Source organism: Gobio gobio, assembly GCF_949357685.1.
Source record: "Gobio gobio genome assembly, chromosome: 23".
NCBI classification, from domain to species: domain Eukaryota; kingdom Metazoa; phylum Chordata; class Actinopteri; order Cypriniformes; family Gobionidae; genus Gobio; species Gobio gobio.
The window spans coordinates 21,688,136-21,705,646 of NC_137119.1; the positions used below are offsets into that span (position 1 = coordinate 21,688,136).

At 35.9% G+C, this 17,511-nt stretch overlaps 1 protein-coding gene across 1 annotated transcript in view; it reads left to right on the forward strand.

The window, feature by feature from the left end:
* dok6 (docking protein 6) overlaps positions 1-17,511 on the forward strand; it is a 112,340-nt gene that overhangs the window by 51,522 nt on the left and 43,307 nt on the right. Inside the window, exons 2-3 of the mRNA XM_079805766.1 lie at positions 310-417; positions 8,454-8,568. Coding sequence (XP_079661892.1) covers positions 310-417; positions 8,454-8,568 — 223 coding nt within the window. The remainder of the gene's footprint in view (positions 1-309; positions 418-8,453; positions 8,569-17,511) is intronic.

A 17,511-nucleotide genomic window follows, 5' to 3' on the forward strand; every position in this document is an offset into this window, starting at 1 on the left:
TTACACTTTATTTTAAGGTGTCCTTGTTATGGTGTAATAATTATACATTTAAGTTCTGAGTAATGAATAATAATTCAAAACATGTACATACTATAGGATTAGGTGCATGTATATATAATATAATCTATTGTAGGCCTATTTTCATATATACTGTATGTATTTATCATTTATTATAGGCCTATATATATATATATATATAATTTTTTAATTTAATTACATTTTTACAAATTAGAATTATGAATTGTTATTTTGCATCCAAAACGCTAAACATTGCAGTAAATACATATCATACGTATCTTTCTGTAACAGATCTTCAGAAGATGCTGGCTTGTATTCAAGAAGGCGTCCAGTAAAGGACCACGGCGGTTAGAGAAATATCCAGATGAAAAAGCTGCTTACTTCAGAAGCTTTCACAAGGTAATGGTGACTTCCATGTTTCATCTTGATTGAAAACTTCATTTTTTGGATCACATTTACAAATCACTAAATTAAGAGACACATAGGGTCCATTCTGTTTAACATGCACCCTGGGTTCATTCCAGGCTCAAGGATAGCTCTATTCATTACCTGCGTAATTTATTTGCACAGCGCCCCTCTTGAGAAGTTCCTCTGACAGTGAGAGCTCTGGCTCAAGGGTTCACGCCGGGAAAGAATCTCTGAGTCTAATTATTTAGTTAGCAGGGGTCATAGGCATTCCGGAGCAATCGCTGCATGATACTTTTGGAGGTGACGGTAGCTCAGGTTAAAGGTGTGAACAAGAGCACATGTCTGTTTATTTGTGTTGTGTCAGATGATAATATGATGTGTTCTCTGTGGAGTGTTGGTCAGAGACCTGTATCTGACATTGGCATCGCTCCAATGACTTTGAAAGTCACTGCGATAAAGGATTTGATTCGATGGTCTAGAGCGTAGAGTACCTGCTCCCCACCCGCTCTGAAATTGCTCACAAGAGCTTGGGATTTCCTCAGGTGGTTGACAAATGGAGCACAAACATTAGACTTTTCTTTTTCTTAAGAAAGATAGATCTATCTATCTATCTATCTATCTATCTATCTATCTATCTATCTATCTATCTATCTATCTATCTATCTATCTATCTATCTATCTATCTATCTATCTATCTATCTATCTATCTATCTATCTATCTATCTATCTATCTATCTATCTATCTATCTATCTATCTATCTATCTATCTATCTATCTATCTATCTATCTATCTATCTATCTATCTATCTATCTATCTATCTATCTATCTATCTATCTATCTATCTATCTATCTATCTATCTATCACCTTCCTTCCTTCCTTCCTTCCTTCCTTCCTTCCTTCCTTCCTTCCTTCCTTCCTTCCTTCCTTCCTTCCTTCCTTCCTTCCTTCCTTCCTTCCTTCCTTCCTTCCTTCCTTCCTTCCTTCCTTCCTTCCTTCCTTCCTTCCTTCCTTCCTTCCTTCCTTCCTTCCTTCCTTCCTTCCTTCCTTCCTTCCTTCCTTCCTTCCTTCCTTCCTTCCTTCCTTCCTTCCTTCCTTCCTTGCTTGCTTGCTTGCTTGCTTGCTTGCTTGCTTGCTTGCTTGCTTGCTTGCTTGCTTGCTTGCTTGCTTGCTTGCTTGCTTGCTTGCTTGCTTGCTTGCTTGCTTGCTTGCTTGCTTGCTTACTTACTAAATATGAGGGAAGAACAAAACACTAAACACTTATTTGTCTGAATTTTTTTTTGGCTAAAAGCCAGCCTACGGCTACAGGTTTTATTTTACCATGCAAAAAGATAAAATATAAATACAATGACCATTACACAATCAGTTACTAATATTTTGTTGGTTCTCTCTTGTTTTTGCATGTTGTGTTAATTATTTGTTTGTGTGGCAGCCTGGCCAAAAATGATTTCCGCACAATTTGGCATCATTGCGTTATCACAAAAAACTAAAACTCAGAGCACAACTATGCACTATGCTTACTAAATCTTTAAAAAAATGTTAATACCATTTGAATAAAGGAATTTTGAAGATTTTAAGGGTGTAATAAAGGGTGAAGATCAATTTTTTTAGTCCGGGCATCACTTACAGTGTTAAATAGATAAATATGTAAATAGATGCATTTTATTTTTCATTTATTTGATCAAAAATATTATTATTAAAAACATTAATATTGTTAAATATTGTTACTATTTAAAATAACTGTTTTCTAAGTGAATATATTCTTAAACGTATTTTATTCATGTGATTTATAAAGCTGAATTTTCAGCATCATTACTGCAGTCTTTAGTGTCACATGATCCTTCAGAAATCAGATAAAGCTGAAATCGAATATGCTAATTTACTGCTAGAGACAATTCTTGGATCATTTTTGTGGACTGTTTTTTTTAGGATTATTTGAATAAAAAATTCAAAAGAACAGCGTTTATTTGAGATAGAAATCTTTTGTAACATTATAAATATCTTTCAATAGATGTACTTTTATTACTATAGTAAATACAGTACATGTAACAATGTAACATGACAGTATTCCTATGTACTTCTTTTAAATATATTTTTCACTTTATTTTATAAATATATTTCTTAAATATATACATGAATGTGTGTGTATTTATACATACATAATATTTATACACAATACACACACATATATCATAAAAATACAACTTTTATTTTTGATGCGATTAATTGCGATCCAAAATAACTGACCCCAAACTTTTTGAAGGGTTATTTGATACACATGCCTGTTAGTTGTTGACCATTTTTATAGTCTACCTAATACTCCGTAAATTTGTCTAATTATCAGAATTTTTTCCAATTGCAATATCAGAAATAGGTTTATAGTGTAAATTATCAAATTATATTAATCCATTAAAGGGCATTTTACAATTGCATCAGGTTTCCGCCCGGGAACCAGACCCTTTTAGTGTGAATAATTTCGAGCATTACATCCCCTTCCTGTCCTCAAGCCCTTTTGAAAATATTCCAATTAGGGCTCATTATCAGGGCGATGGCTGATGATCTTATGCGGCGAACGTGCAGAACATTCTAGAATAATGAGCACAGATGCGGTTGTAGATTAGGGCCACGACACCGCGGTTTGATGTCGCTGCATTGTGGGAACGTGCCTTTATCAGCTCTAACAAGCCTTCTAATAAGATTACTCATTAGACATGAGGGAGATGAGTGAATGTGGTACAAAGCAACAGCCCGGCTTTTCAGTATGTGTGATGAAGCCGTTGTAACAGGCTGACTCTGGTGTAGGTGTAACTCTGATGTCTCTGCACTAGTTCTGATTTTTATTTATTTTTTGCTTGTGAAGTTTAGATTTAAATATACAATGATTACGCAAATTTTCTATTATACTTGACATACTTGAAGTCCCATTTTGTTCATACTTGATATTGATGGCATTCCAATTTGAACTCAATTTGAAGTACAATTGTTAACTCAAGTAAAATGTTGAAATATGTACTCAATTGGATTAGTGTATTATGTAAGTAGTGAAATACATTTTTAAATCAATTGACATGTATATGTATTATTGATAATAATAATGGCTACATTGGATGTCAATATTAAACTGTCAGCTATTTGTAGGAAAATGTTAAATTTTTGTTTTCATATTAAATAATTTAAAGGGGTCATGAACTGCATTGTCTTATAATGTTTCCTGGGGTACACGTATAATGTTAGTATGATTTTTACATAAAAAATTGTCATAATTTAGAAATAAAAGTCACTTTTCCTACCCTGATTTTAGTCCTCTGATTTGAAGGGCGTGTCTGCTGTGAGGCTTCATTGTAAACGCCCACTGCTGTGATTGGCTAACATCTTTGCATATGAATTAGCTAAGTTGTGGCATGAAAGGTTGCAGTAAAGAGCATTGTAGCCGATCACAGACTGGTTGAGCGCATTAATGCAGTGATCTCTATTTCTGGTCACAGATCAGGCATTACAATTAACACAGTTAAATGTTGTGGCATTACTGTCGAGTCCATATCGTAAAAGTCTGTTTGCAAAGCTTGCGCCGAAATTGCGACTGATTTATCCAAGAATCCACAGTGAAAAGTACCACATACAAATAAATAATGCTCAACTGAGACATTCACATTGTTGAAAATAAATAACCACATTCCTAGCATTAGGATCCTTTGGAAGGTAATGTTATTTGTAGTCCATCCTGTAACGTAACGCGTTACTTTTCTTAAAAAGAGTTACTAAGTAACTCAATTAGTTACTTTTTAAGGGAGTAACTCAATAATGTAATGCATTGAAAGTAACTTTCCCCAACACTGCTGCTTATGATTTATGGGGATTAAAAAAGAAGAGTAGGTGGATTTTTACCATTGGTTGTGTGAATTTCAGTTACCGAAAACTAACTTTGTTTTAGTTAACAATAACAACACTGTTGCTTACACACTGTTTTAGACTGTACATTCCTAGTTTCATCCTCAAACGTCATGCCCATGGACCAACTTCTGGTCAGAATAAGCTGCAATGTGGGTCAGACCGTTTGATGTCTAGTCAAAGCTCTGGCTTTGCGAGGCCAGGCTAGCACACATGGCTGAAAGCTAAAAAGTTTTCAGAATATGCTTCAACACCCATCAGCGCGTCATCCATGCACTGTGATGCACTCAAGCTGGAGGAGTTCTTTCAAAGCCTTGAGCAAACCCTTCATCGGACTGATAGTCCTTGAACCCACACTCAGCACAACACAAACACATTCAGATTCAATAACCTCCTCCCTGTTGCCACAGGCAAATCATATACTCTCAAAACAAGAAATGCCACCGGCAAAACTGAGAGGTGAGGTATAGCGTCTGCTGTCTCGACTGCATGTTAACTATTTTAACATGGCTCAGAAGAAGTGTTGGTAAACTTTGTGTAATGTTGTGTTGTGTGCGACTCTAGAAGATGTAGTGAAATGTACCTGAAGAGCATTTTAAATATAGACTATGCTTATTTTGTACTGTCAGTAAGGAGGCTGCTTTTCTCTGAGGTAATAGTGTTTGTCGTGGATGTGAAAATATTGGATGAAAAATCTTATTCAAATTCACATCCCTGCTAGCTTAATTTATTAAAGCGCAAGTAATCACAAAACAATATCAGCATTCATTCATTCTAATTGCAGTACGGTGACAGCTTAGTCATATCGCTAATTATCCCATTATCTTCCTTACTGGATTAACCGATTTGCAAGAACATTTCTTTTTTTCCCCCCTCTCTAGATCAGTGGTTCCCAACATTTTGGACTACAGGAACCGCCATTATCCATAACAATATTCAAAGGTCCCAGATTTTTACAGTTTTTCATGATAAGGTTGTGTGGATTTTAAAAAAATATTTATATTTTAATATAATTTCACAATTTCTACCTGATAAATAAAATTAGAGCTTGATTTGAAGTATAGTAAAGCATTGGGTGAAGAAATATGTCATTATATGTGTAACCCAACCCAGGCTCATTGAAAAAACTATTTCTGCAAAATATTACGTTGCACGTTTCACAACACTTTAAAAGTGAAATGTCCAGTCAGTGGCCTTAAAAGTGTGTTTGTTTTATACAAATCTAAAGATTTTAGAAGTTGTATTATGTAGGTTGTTGTATGTAACGTGGTATAACATACCACCAGGGCTTGACATTAACAAATGCGGGTGGTTTTTTAGCAGTGGCGTGTAACGCAGTTACTCCTACTAGCCACTTTGGCGGGTCGAATTTTATATATAATATATAGGCTACATTTTTAATTTGTAGTCTTTTTAAAAGGCATCTGAAATAATAAACTAAGTTCAATGTAGTGTTGTAAAAGATCTAGATTTTTCGATACATATCGATACTGAAACCCTTCCGATACTCGTGTTCTGCAGAATAGATACACAATACCATCTGCACTTTCTCACTCTCTCATCTCTCTGACAGCGAGTTGACACACAAACCTCCCTCCCCTCACTCACTCGTTTAATTTGCTCTGGATTAATATTGTTGGTGTTACAGGGCTTGAATGGCCTGGGATTGTGCATATTGTGCATAATTTGACTAATTCCCGCAGATAATTTTGTGCTCACAATAAAGCCACTTCTCAGTACAATTTTTTTTTATTTTTGGCTGGTTTTGCTTAAACAGTCAAATACACACAAAATAATGTCAAAATGCTGGTAACATCAAAGTATGTGAGTATTCACGTAAACACAGTCAGTTGAACATAAACAGTTGAGAAAGAAAATGCATGTGTAACCGTATAATGGATCCGTGCGTCAGGTCTTAAAGTGACAGCAGCCTAATATACCTGCTGCCAAATTATGAGATAATATTAAAAATGTCTACATGGCAGTTTTTCCCCATGGAAAAATCCTGATGTGAAAATGCTGAGTGGCTAGTAACTTTGGAAAACCACTGGCCACAGTGGCTGGGTTTCCATCCAAACGTGAAACACATATTTTCAAAATTCGCAAAATATATAAATAATTAGGTGCGTTTCCAATAAGTTGTTTGAGAGGACGACTGTGGTATTGGTAACCTAGTAACCAACCTAGTAACCTGGTAATCATCAACGGAAACAGCCGATTTGTCACGTGGGTTTAATGTTCGCTACATCAGAATTTATTCTGCAAATGCATTTCCGTCTCCCATTATTCGCATTACCTCTTTTTCACAATCAAGCGTAATATTTTTTGCAAATTAAAGGGATAGTTCACCCAAAACTGAAAATGTTATGTTCATCTGCTTACTCCCAGGGCATCCAAGATATAGGTGACTTTGTTTCTTCAGTAGAACACAAATGAAGATTTTTAACTAAGATCTTAACTTTTTAACAAAATCTATGAGAGTAAATAAAAACAGTAAAAAAAACATGCACAGACAAATCCAAATTATGCCCTGCGGCTCGTGACGACACTTTTGTGCAAGAAACCGAACAGTATTTATATATTTTTTTTATATAATTTTAATAATTACACCACAATGTCCAACAGCTTTGAGTGCGCCATCACTTCCGGTGCGTGAGGTCTGCACACAATTTGGCGTAGTTTACGTGTACAGACCTCACTTCCGGTATGTGAGGTCTGTACACAATCTGACATTGTTTACGCAACATATCGTGTACAGACCTCGCTCACCGGAAGTAATAGCGCACTCAAGACTGTTGGACATGGTGTACTAGAGGAAAAAAAATATGTAAATACTGTTCGGTTTCTTGCACAAACCGATCAGTTCGTGTCTTAAGACATCAATGTGTCGTCACGAGCCGCAGGGTTTAATTTGGATTTGTCTGTGCACTCATAGATTTTGTTACCATTCACATGCATTATACGACTGACAGACTGCAACGGTTGGAGTTAAATATCTTGTGTTCTATTGAAAAAACAAAGTCACCTTTATCTTCAATGCCCTGGGGGTAAGCAGATGAACATTTTCATTTTTGGGTGAACTATCCCTTTAAGGAATTTTTTTCTCCCGAAATTTGGCATTTCCATCACTTGTTTCTGATGCGATACTTCAAGATGCGCATTAAAAACGGGGTGATGGAAACATAGCTACTGGCTGGTGAGCAAAAAAGTTAATGTCAAGCCCTAAATACGACCTACACCAATGCTTACTCTAAACCTAACGATAGTGTTAACAAACGTGAGATAAAAACAGATTTGCTGAAGCAACCATGTCTATTTCAAATAAATGCTATTCTTTTGATTACAGCGTCCTCAAAAATATTAAGCAGACAACTGTTTTCTACATTGATAATAAGAAATTAGAAGTTTCTTGAGCAGCAAATCAGCATTATAATGATTTATAAAGGATTGTGTGTGACACTAAAGACTGGAGTAATGATGCTGAAAATTAAGCTTTGCTATCACAGGACTAAATTACATTTTAGAATATATTCAAATGGTAATATTTGACAATATCATCAAGCCCTATATTCCACCTACCCTAAACCTAATGATAGTGTTAACATACTAGAGATAAAAACACGTGCTGAAGCAACCATGCCATTTTTGCTGTTTCTACAAGTCATTGAGCTCTTTTATGGTAAATCTTGTTTTCTAGGGACTCGTATCATATCACTCTGCATTTCAAGTGCAATGCTGTACTTACTTTGTCAGAAAAGCCAAACATATGGAGCTGGTTTTGTGATACAATGGTCAAAATGTATACATTTACATATACATATACATGGTCACAACAATATAGTATTGTACAAGGAAGGAACCGTTTTCACAATGAATCAAGGTTGATGTAACCCTGTCTAAAACATACTTGACCATTTACAAATATTATGAACATTAAGATTTATTTGAACTTTCCAATGTCCAACTGTTCTTTGGTGTTTGTTAACTCTCATCGCCATTGTTCTCTAAATCCAGACACAGCAAATCATTTCATTTTCAGATAACAGTAACTACATTACCTCAGCGTCATCCTTTCTTCCTTTCCTCCTCCTCTTGAGTTTGTTAATTTTGGTAATGAGTTTTTGTCTTCTTCTTCCGCAGATTACTGAGCTCCACAACATTAAAAACATTACGCGAATGCCACGAGAGACCAAGAAACACGCAGTGGCAATTATTTTCTGTGATGAGACGTCAAAGACATTTGCCTGTGAGTCAGGTAAGCATTGTCTCCAACTATGAGAAAATACTTTGTTGTAGTGCTGGTATCCAAGATGACTTCATTAATTCTATATTTCAAGATGTGCAGGTATTGATTTTCACATATCTGGGGTATTTGTTTATTCTTTGAGTTATTCCATTTATACCTTGAAACTGGAGAAGGTGCTGCAAAACATTAAGGCTAGTAAGTGTTAAGAGCCCATTGGGATATACAGGGATTTTTAAAAAACTTTGTCATTGCTTGTGTCATAGAGAATGAATATGGCCAAAGGCAACAAACAGATCAGCAGTTAGAAAACAAAACAACAAGAGAAAAGCTTAACACACAAACACGCATTTGAAATATGAATGAGATGCTTTACTCACCATTAGCTTGGCAGCAGAACGTGTCTTTTCCCATGTGTTTTCTCTCCTCTCACACTGAGAATCTTGTAGTGGAAAGATGGCAATGTCAAAACTGATCAAAGTGTTCTCGCAGGGAAAAAAATACACCCAGAATACAAAGATGAACAAGCACAAACCTTGTTGTGAAAATTATTTTAGGAGAGTTTTCATATTCAGTTTTGGGGTTTACCACAATCGTCATTTTACCGGGCCGAATAAAGCATGATTAACCCTAATTAAATGTAACATCTTGTTTGTTTTTGAACAACAATTCAAAAGTTTGGGGTTATGATTTTATTTTTAAAGAAATTAATGGTTTTATTCACTAAGGGCGCATTAAATTGATCAAAAGTGACAGGAAAGACATAATATTACAAATTATTTTTATTTCAAATGCTATTTTTTTGTACTGTTTTCTGTTTTCTAAATTGATAATAAGAAGTGCATCTTGAGCAAAAAATCTGCATATTAGAATGATTTCTAAAGGATCATGTGACGCTGAAGACTGGAGTAATGATGCTGAAAATTCAGCTTTGCCATCACAGGAATAAATTATTTTAAAAAAAAATATTCAAATGGTTATATTTTACAATATTACTGTTTTTACTGTATTTTTTATCAAATAAATGTAGCCTTGGTGAGTATAAAAGACTAGTAGTGTAGCTCTTATGGCATTCGAAATACACATGCACATGCATGAATGAATACATTTAAATGGATAAATATGCTTCATCCACTTTTCCACATCATATTTCGGACCAATAACCTTCATCTAGTTTAACCTAGCACCAAATGCACAGATAAAACGCTGAATCAGAAGTATTTAAATGAAGTCATTCACATCAGCATAAAAACACCTCCTTTTTATGCAAATAGCTTTATTTAAATATATTTATAATTTACAATGAGCCTCATTTGCATAAATCAGCACTATCGAACGCATTTTTATTGAGCAAGAGACATTTTCTTGTGATCATGGCAGCAGTTATTTATCATATCATGGAAAAGAACGTCATACCCAGCGTTTTATTTTATTAACCCCTTAACTCACCGCCCTTTTTGAGAATAGACATGAAAATGCACTATCCAAACTTAAATGGCTGTAATTCAAGAAAGCTTTGGAATATAGACTTAAGTTTGGTCTTGTTTTAAAGAAGACACTCAGCAGATTATTGCTGAAGTAAAAACATTATAAAATCAAAGCCTTGTCTACCCAAGTTGTGTTCCATATTTGAAATTGATGTCACAAAAATTAAAGTTCCCATGATATTTTGTTTAGGCGCTGTACCAAAAAATAGACACTGGATGTCATCCACATTCCATTGATTTTCTTTACGCATTTTCCTGTAACAAATTAATACATTTCTGTCCAAATATCTATCACAAAACAGTCACCAAATATGGAACCTTGAGAATCTGACCTTTCTGCTGATATGTGTTTTGTCAAGATTAAAAAAGGTTTTGATTATAAAGTAGTTAAAATATATTTAGTAATATGAAACCTGACACCGCCCACTAGGGGAGGAGCCCGCTAGAAAAACAGTAAAGTACAGTTTCCATAGTAAAGCAACATCCAATTTCAAAACGGTTTTCACAAGATGCATTTTGAGTTTGTAAGCTTCCGAATGATACCTAATTTATGATGATTACTAAAATATGTGATATGAAAAAAGGTGATTTAAAAAAAAAAGTATTGTAAATAAAATGTATTTTATAAGAGTTAATTAGTGCTATTATATAAATCTAACTTGTTTATCACCTGCTTCATTTATGTATGAATGACAAATATGCATTTTTAGTTTGAACTGTGCAAAACCAAAAGGATGGAGATTTTATATGCAATTTAACTACATAAATCTTGAATTTTTTTTTATCATTTCTTTAGAGAATTGGTTGCTAAAACAACGCAAACAGTATGTGCTGATAAACCATAATAACAGACGGTCCAATTAATTCTTAGTGAATTCCACCCACAATAATGTGGTCACAAAGACATTATTAGACCAGAAGGAGTGGAAAACTTGTCTTAATCTAGCACTGAATTTGTCCTTTGCCTTCAAATTTCCTGCCAAGCAAAATTCCCAAGTAGGAATTAGAGGAGAGAGAAGGAGAAAAGGGGAAGAGCTGGAGGAGATGGGTGGAGTGGATGTGCACAGGGGGAGCAGCCCGGTGGACCCGCTGGGATATCATTAGCACCTCTTGGGTCTTCCGTACTGCCAGGGGGAGGCGAGGAATGTTCTCCTGAATCCATTTACCACAATAACCTCCCCAACCCCAGCTCTGCCTCGACTCTCTTCCACTCCCTTCAGAGGCAGGATATTAATGGGAAACGGGTAGAGCAGGCATAGGGCACAAATGAAGAGCTGTGCGAGATATGGGCGTACACCAAGGGTTTGCCTCGAGGCTGCATAGATGAAGAAGTCTTCAGTCCTTTAGTGTCGCATCTGTGACACGTTCAAAGACTTTTCTGTGCTTGTTTGTTGGTAATGTGTCCTGCTGCATTAGATCACCTGGTTGTCCTTGTGGGAGTAAATCAACTTTGTGTCACTGTGTATCCCAGGCGCATATGTGTGTGTGCTAAACTCTCCTTGTGGCTCTTTTAATTTTGGCACAGGTACATGTCCACGAGCCGCCCCCTCTCGAACTTCCCCTTTCCCACTAACTCCGGCCATATGGAGCTTGTGTCCCTCACATGTCCGCCACATGTAGGAACCCGACCTCCCTTGATCCTTCACTTCCACTTCCTCACCTCCCTCTGAGTCTGTCGGGTTACGCTTGTGCTGATCTGACCCTTTTTTTTCCCCCCTCTCTCTCGCTTTCACTCTCTGTCTTAGAATTAACATGTCTGACTATGAGGGCTATGACTTATAACATTTTTCACATTTTGCTCAGTATTTCAAGCAATGTGCAAATTCAGTTGTCTTATAATGTATACATTTTGCACCTGAAAAACAAATGAACGCTAAAATAATATAAATGTAAGTAAAAATAATATACTGTTCAAAAGTTTGGGATCATAAATTCAGCTTTTATTCAGCAAGTATGCATTAAATTGAACAAAAGTGACAGTAAAGTATATTGTTACATAAGATTTCTGTTTCAGATAAATCGTTTTGAACTTTTTATTCATCAAAGTATCCTGAAACAAATGTATCATTTTCCACAAAAATATTAAGCAGCACAAATGTTTCCATTGATAATAATAAGAAATGTTTCTTGAGCATCAAATCTTTGATTATTTGTTATCTTTTTACTCTATTTCATTTTATATTTTATTGTATTTTATGATTGCTTTGTACAGCACTTTGGTCGGTGTACGCTGAATTCAAATGTACTCTACTTACTATATTAAAATGATTTCGGAAGGATCATGTGACACTGGAGACTGGAGTAGTGATGCTGAAAATTCAGCTTTGCATCACAGGAATAAAATACCTTATAAAATATATTAAAATAGAAAACCTATATTATACAATAGCAAATAAATGCAGCCTTTGATATGAGACTTCTTTCAAAAAAATTAACAAATCTTACTGACCCCAAACTTGTGTATGGTAGTGTACAGTATATATTCCTAATATAAAAATTCAGTAGAGCATGGCATTAGCAATGCAAAGGTCTTGAATTAGGTTTCCAGGAAATGCATGAACCAATAAATAAATAAAAATGTATACCTAGAATGCAATATAAGATGTTTGGACACAATGTAAATGTAAATTTTACAATGAATATTGCTTTGATATAGGCTGTATTAAGTATGTGTACTTGCTTGCTTTTAGAATGCTCTGCTTTGCTTTGCTAAATAAAAATGCTCAACTTATAAGAATAAAGCAGTAAAATGTAATGAATTCCTCCCCTCCCATGTAAAATGCATTTTTCACTGCTTTAAAGTGGCGTCACCTTTTCCATGCATTGCCGACAGACCCTACTGATTGATAAGGAAATTCATTGATGATTATTTTAATCTTGCCACCGTAATCTATTCTCATCCATTCTGACCCATTTTCTCTCTCCTGACTATTTATCATGTAGTTCTCCTCATTTCCTATGCTCCCAGTGAACCATTAACCATGTGAAGATGTTGTGCTGTAAAATGCTGTGATTCCACCGGGCATCTTTGTGTTTGTGCACATAGCTGCCTGAGCACTTGAGAGTTTGCCATGCTGATGAAGTATTTGTTTATCCAATTTTCCACTCAGTGGGCTCAAAAGTGTGTGTGAATTTAGACACACTTAAAGGTCACCGTCTCAGAAGAGAGGCCATGCAAAAAATCCAACAAAAAGCTTGTATAAAAAAGGGGAAAATGTGGACAATGATTTGTTTGTGATTAGATAAAGTTTGATAAAGATAATCCAAGGCATTGTGGTTTTATTTCTAGCATTTGGATCTGTGCACACTGTGTAACTTATTTGATAAGACTTTATTGTACGATTCACTAATGCATTTGGCAAACTAGTAATTTTTTTCTGATTTGAATATTTTGAAAGGTGCCTGCCTGCTCACATTACTCAAGCAAGCAAAATTAAAATGTGCATAGACATACAGTATTCATTTTAAGCTTCAGTTACTGCAGCTGAAATATACTTTGGGAAACATCAAGCAGACAGCCATTGTTATTCAAACAAGCTCTTCTGAATACGCAAACTCGACCAGGTCACGAATTTGCTAACAAAAATTTAAATTCTGTCATTAATTACTTACCCTCTTGTCGTTCGACACCCGTAAGACCTCCTTTCTTCTTCGGAACAAAAATTAACATATTTTAGTTGAAATCCGATGGCTCAGAAAGGCCTCCATTGGCACAATGCACTTTACACTCTCAAGACCCATAAAAGGTACTAAAGACGTCGTTACAAAGTCGATCTCACTACCGTGGTTCTACAATAACTTTATGAAGTGACGAGAATAGTTTTTGTGCACAAAAAAAACCTAAATAACGACTTATATAGTGATGACTGATTTCAAAACACTGCATCATGAAGCTTTGAAGCGTTATGAATCAGCGAGTCGAATCATGATTCGGATCGCGTGTCAAACCGCCAAACTGCTGAAATCACGTGACTTTGGCGATCCAAACCCTTGAATCGACTCACTGATTCATAACGCTTTGAAGCTTCATGATGCAGTGTTTTGAAATAGGTCATCACAATATAAGTCGTTATTTAGGGTTTTTTTGCGCACAAAAACTATTCTCGTCTCTTCATAAAGTTATTGTAGAACCACTGTAGTGAGATGGACTTTGTAACGACGTCTTTAGTACCTTTTATGGGTCTTGAGAGTGTAAAGTGCATTGTGCCAATGGAGGCCTTTCTGAGCCATCGGATTTCAACTAAAACATCTTCATTCGTGTTCCGAAGATGAACGGAGGTCTTACGGGTGTCAAACGACATGAGGGTAAGTAATTAATGACAGAATTTTCATTTTTGGGTGAACTAACCCTTTAAGAGTGGATGTTCATTTGCAAGGTTTATTCATTAGAATGATTCTTTTGCTGTAGACTAGCCAGGAGCTTTTCAAGAATATCATAAACTGACTGCCAAGTAAAAAAACAAGAAGTCACATAAATACATGCAGGTGGCTTACTCAACATGCTCAACTCCTACATAATGCTATTTGTGTTTTTCTTTTGTGTGCACACAGAGGCCAAAATAACTATTGCAACACCTGCCAATAATGTGTAAACTGAGAAAATGTGCCGCCCATGAATATTTTTATTTACTGTCCATTAAACTCTGCATTATTCATATAGCTATACATATTTATACACTAGCAGTCAACAGTTTTTAATATTTTGAAAGAAGTTACCACAAAGTTATTGTCACCAAGACTGCATTTTTTAAAGTAAAAAAAATATACAGTAAAACCAATAATATTGTGAAATATTACAATTTAAAATGTAATGTATTTTATTCCTGTGATTCAAAGCTGAATTTTCAGCATCATTATTCCAGTCTTTAGCCTCACATGATCTTTCAGAAATCATAAACTAATGTGTGACCCTGTATAACAAAACCAGTCATAAGTCGCACGGGTATATTTGTGACAATAACAAACAATACATTGTGTGGGTCAAAAATCATTAGAATATTAAAGGTGCACTATGTAAAAAAAATGTCAGTAAAATATCCAAAAACCACTAGACCAGTGTTATACATTTTGTTCAAATGTTTCCAACTATTTGTAAATCGTGAGAAATTGCTATTTTAACCAAGGAACCGGGACGTGTGAGGGAGTTGCATGTCAATTGCGTCATATCTGTGTTCCCCTCGGTTTCCGGTTTTATTTTGCAGAAACGCTTTACTCTCACTGCAGTGTGAACAAGTGTCATAGCAGCCGCCAAGCGAACGCACAGAGTAACGTCATAACATCATTTTCAACACACTCAGATGTATCTAATATGATAAACAGAGCTGCGTTACCTCATACTCAAGACCGGAAATGCTGAAATGGCGCCGGCGACTATGCCATAATAAAGGTCTCGCTGCTCGCGAGGCTTGTGTTGCACTCTTCTTATTAACAATCGCTCCTGCTTCTGCTTCATACTACAGTAACTTTAATAAACACATCCATGAACATGATTTCTGCCCAAGTCCTATCCCGATTATTTTCCACCGGCTGTGAGATGAAAGATTCCCAAGATGTTCCCAAGATTCTGCGCTCAAACTTGGCGTCATCAAACTACGCCTTTGTTTTGAATAGGCGACCTCTAGTGGACGGAAAATGTACATAATGCACCTTTAAAGCTGCAGTCCGTAACTTTTTGTGCTGCATGCTTCTTGCGGAAGAACATTGCAGCCGGAGCTACATCTCTCTGTTTATGTCTATGGCGAGTCATGCATGACTGTGCTCCTCCGCAGCGGTTCCTACCAGTTTGGTCTGAAATAGTCCCAATATAAACACTTATTATAAGTGCACCATAATGATTCGGGGTAAGACAAAAACACGGTTTGGAAAATGGATTCATGTTGTACATTCTCATTATATAATTTCTGGACAATTTTTTTTTTTTTCATAATTTTTTCATAATTTTTGGACTTCATTTGGACAACTTTAAAGCAAAGCTTATTTATTCAGCTTTCAGATGTATTAATCTCAATTTAAGAAAAAATTTTACCCTTATGACTGGTTTTGTGATCCAAACTGGTATGACTGGTATCTCTGATCATAAACTGATAACAGTTAGATTTGACTTTCCTCTTCCTGAACCTCTTCTCAAAACTACTATTAATTATCGCAATGTTTAATCTGTTGATCCACTGTCATTCTCAGACTCCATTAATGCATACTCTGATTTATCTTGTCCTTCTGCTGTTCTCTCTACTTACAACTCTGCTATCTCTGAAGCCTTGGACAATCTTATTACTGGCTCAACTGACCTCTGCAACTCCTTCTTCCACTTTTTTGTAAATAAGATAAAATCTATGAAACATTTTCATCAAACTCATCAGAAGTCTCCTCTAACTGGTCCTCACCTCAGCCCATAAAATACATCCTCTCTAGCTTTACTCCCACCAGTCCATCGTCTGTCAACGACCTAATTGCTCAAACTAGCTTGTCTAGTTGTCAGTTAGATCCAGTGCCTACCTCACTTCTTAAAAGTGAGCAAATCTGCAATCTCAACTGTTGTTTTTTTTCTGGGTCTGTCCCGCTATCATTAAAAACAGCTGCGGTCACTCCTATTTCAAAGAAACCTGGGTTGGATTCTTCATTTATGAATAATTTCAGACCTTTCGTTGCTTGAAGAAGTAGTTTCCTCCCAGCTACAAGCTCATCTCTCTGCTAACAATCTTCCTGATCCCTTTCAATCTGGATTTCGGTCAGGCCACAGCACTGAAACAGTGTTGGTAAAAATGACTAATGACCTGCTAATGTCTGCTGATTCTGGTTGTCTTACTGTTCTCATCATGCTTGACTTAACAGCTGCCTTTGACACTATATCTCATCATATACTTACCTCTCGGCTATCAGCTATCGGCCTCACCGGGTAGTGCTTTATCTTGGTTTATATCATATCTCACTGATAGACATTTTTTTTATTACTATTCATAACTTCAAATCTTCTCTGTGTTCTCTCTCTCAGGGTGTTCCTCAAGGCTCTGTTCTTGGACCACTTTTGTTCAATATTTATCTGTTACCTCTTGGTCACATAATCCATAGTCATGTTCTCAGCTATCATTGTTATGCATCTGATGACTTGCAAATTTACATATCAGCCCACTCAGTCTCTGCTCTTCCCCTGGACTCATTGAATACCTGTATTCCGGACATTAAAATCTGGTTACATAGAAACTTCCTTAAATTTATTAACGATAAAACTGAGGTTACAGTTTTTGGTCCACCATCCCTTTTGAAAAAGTCTGAATTGAGTTATTGATGGGCCACATTAATTCCATCTCACACTGTTAACAATCTGGGTGTAACATTTGACTCTTTGCTCACATTTCAAGCTCATGTAAGTTCTATTACCAAGACAGCATACCTTCGTAATATTGCCCAACTGCGAACTGCTCCCAGCACTAAAGATACCGAAACTCTAATTAATGCTTTAATAACCTCT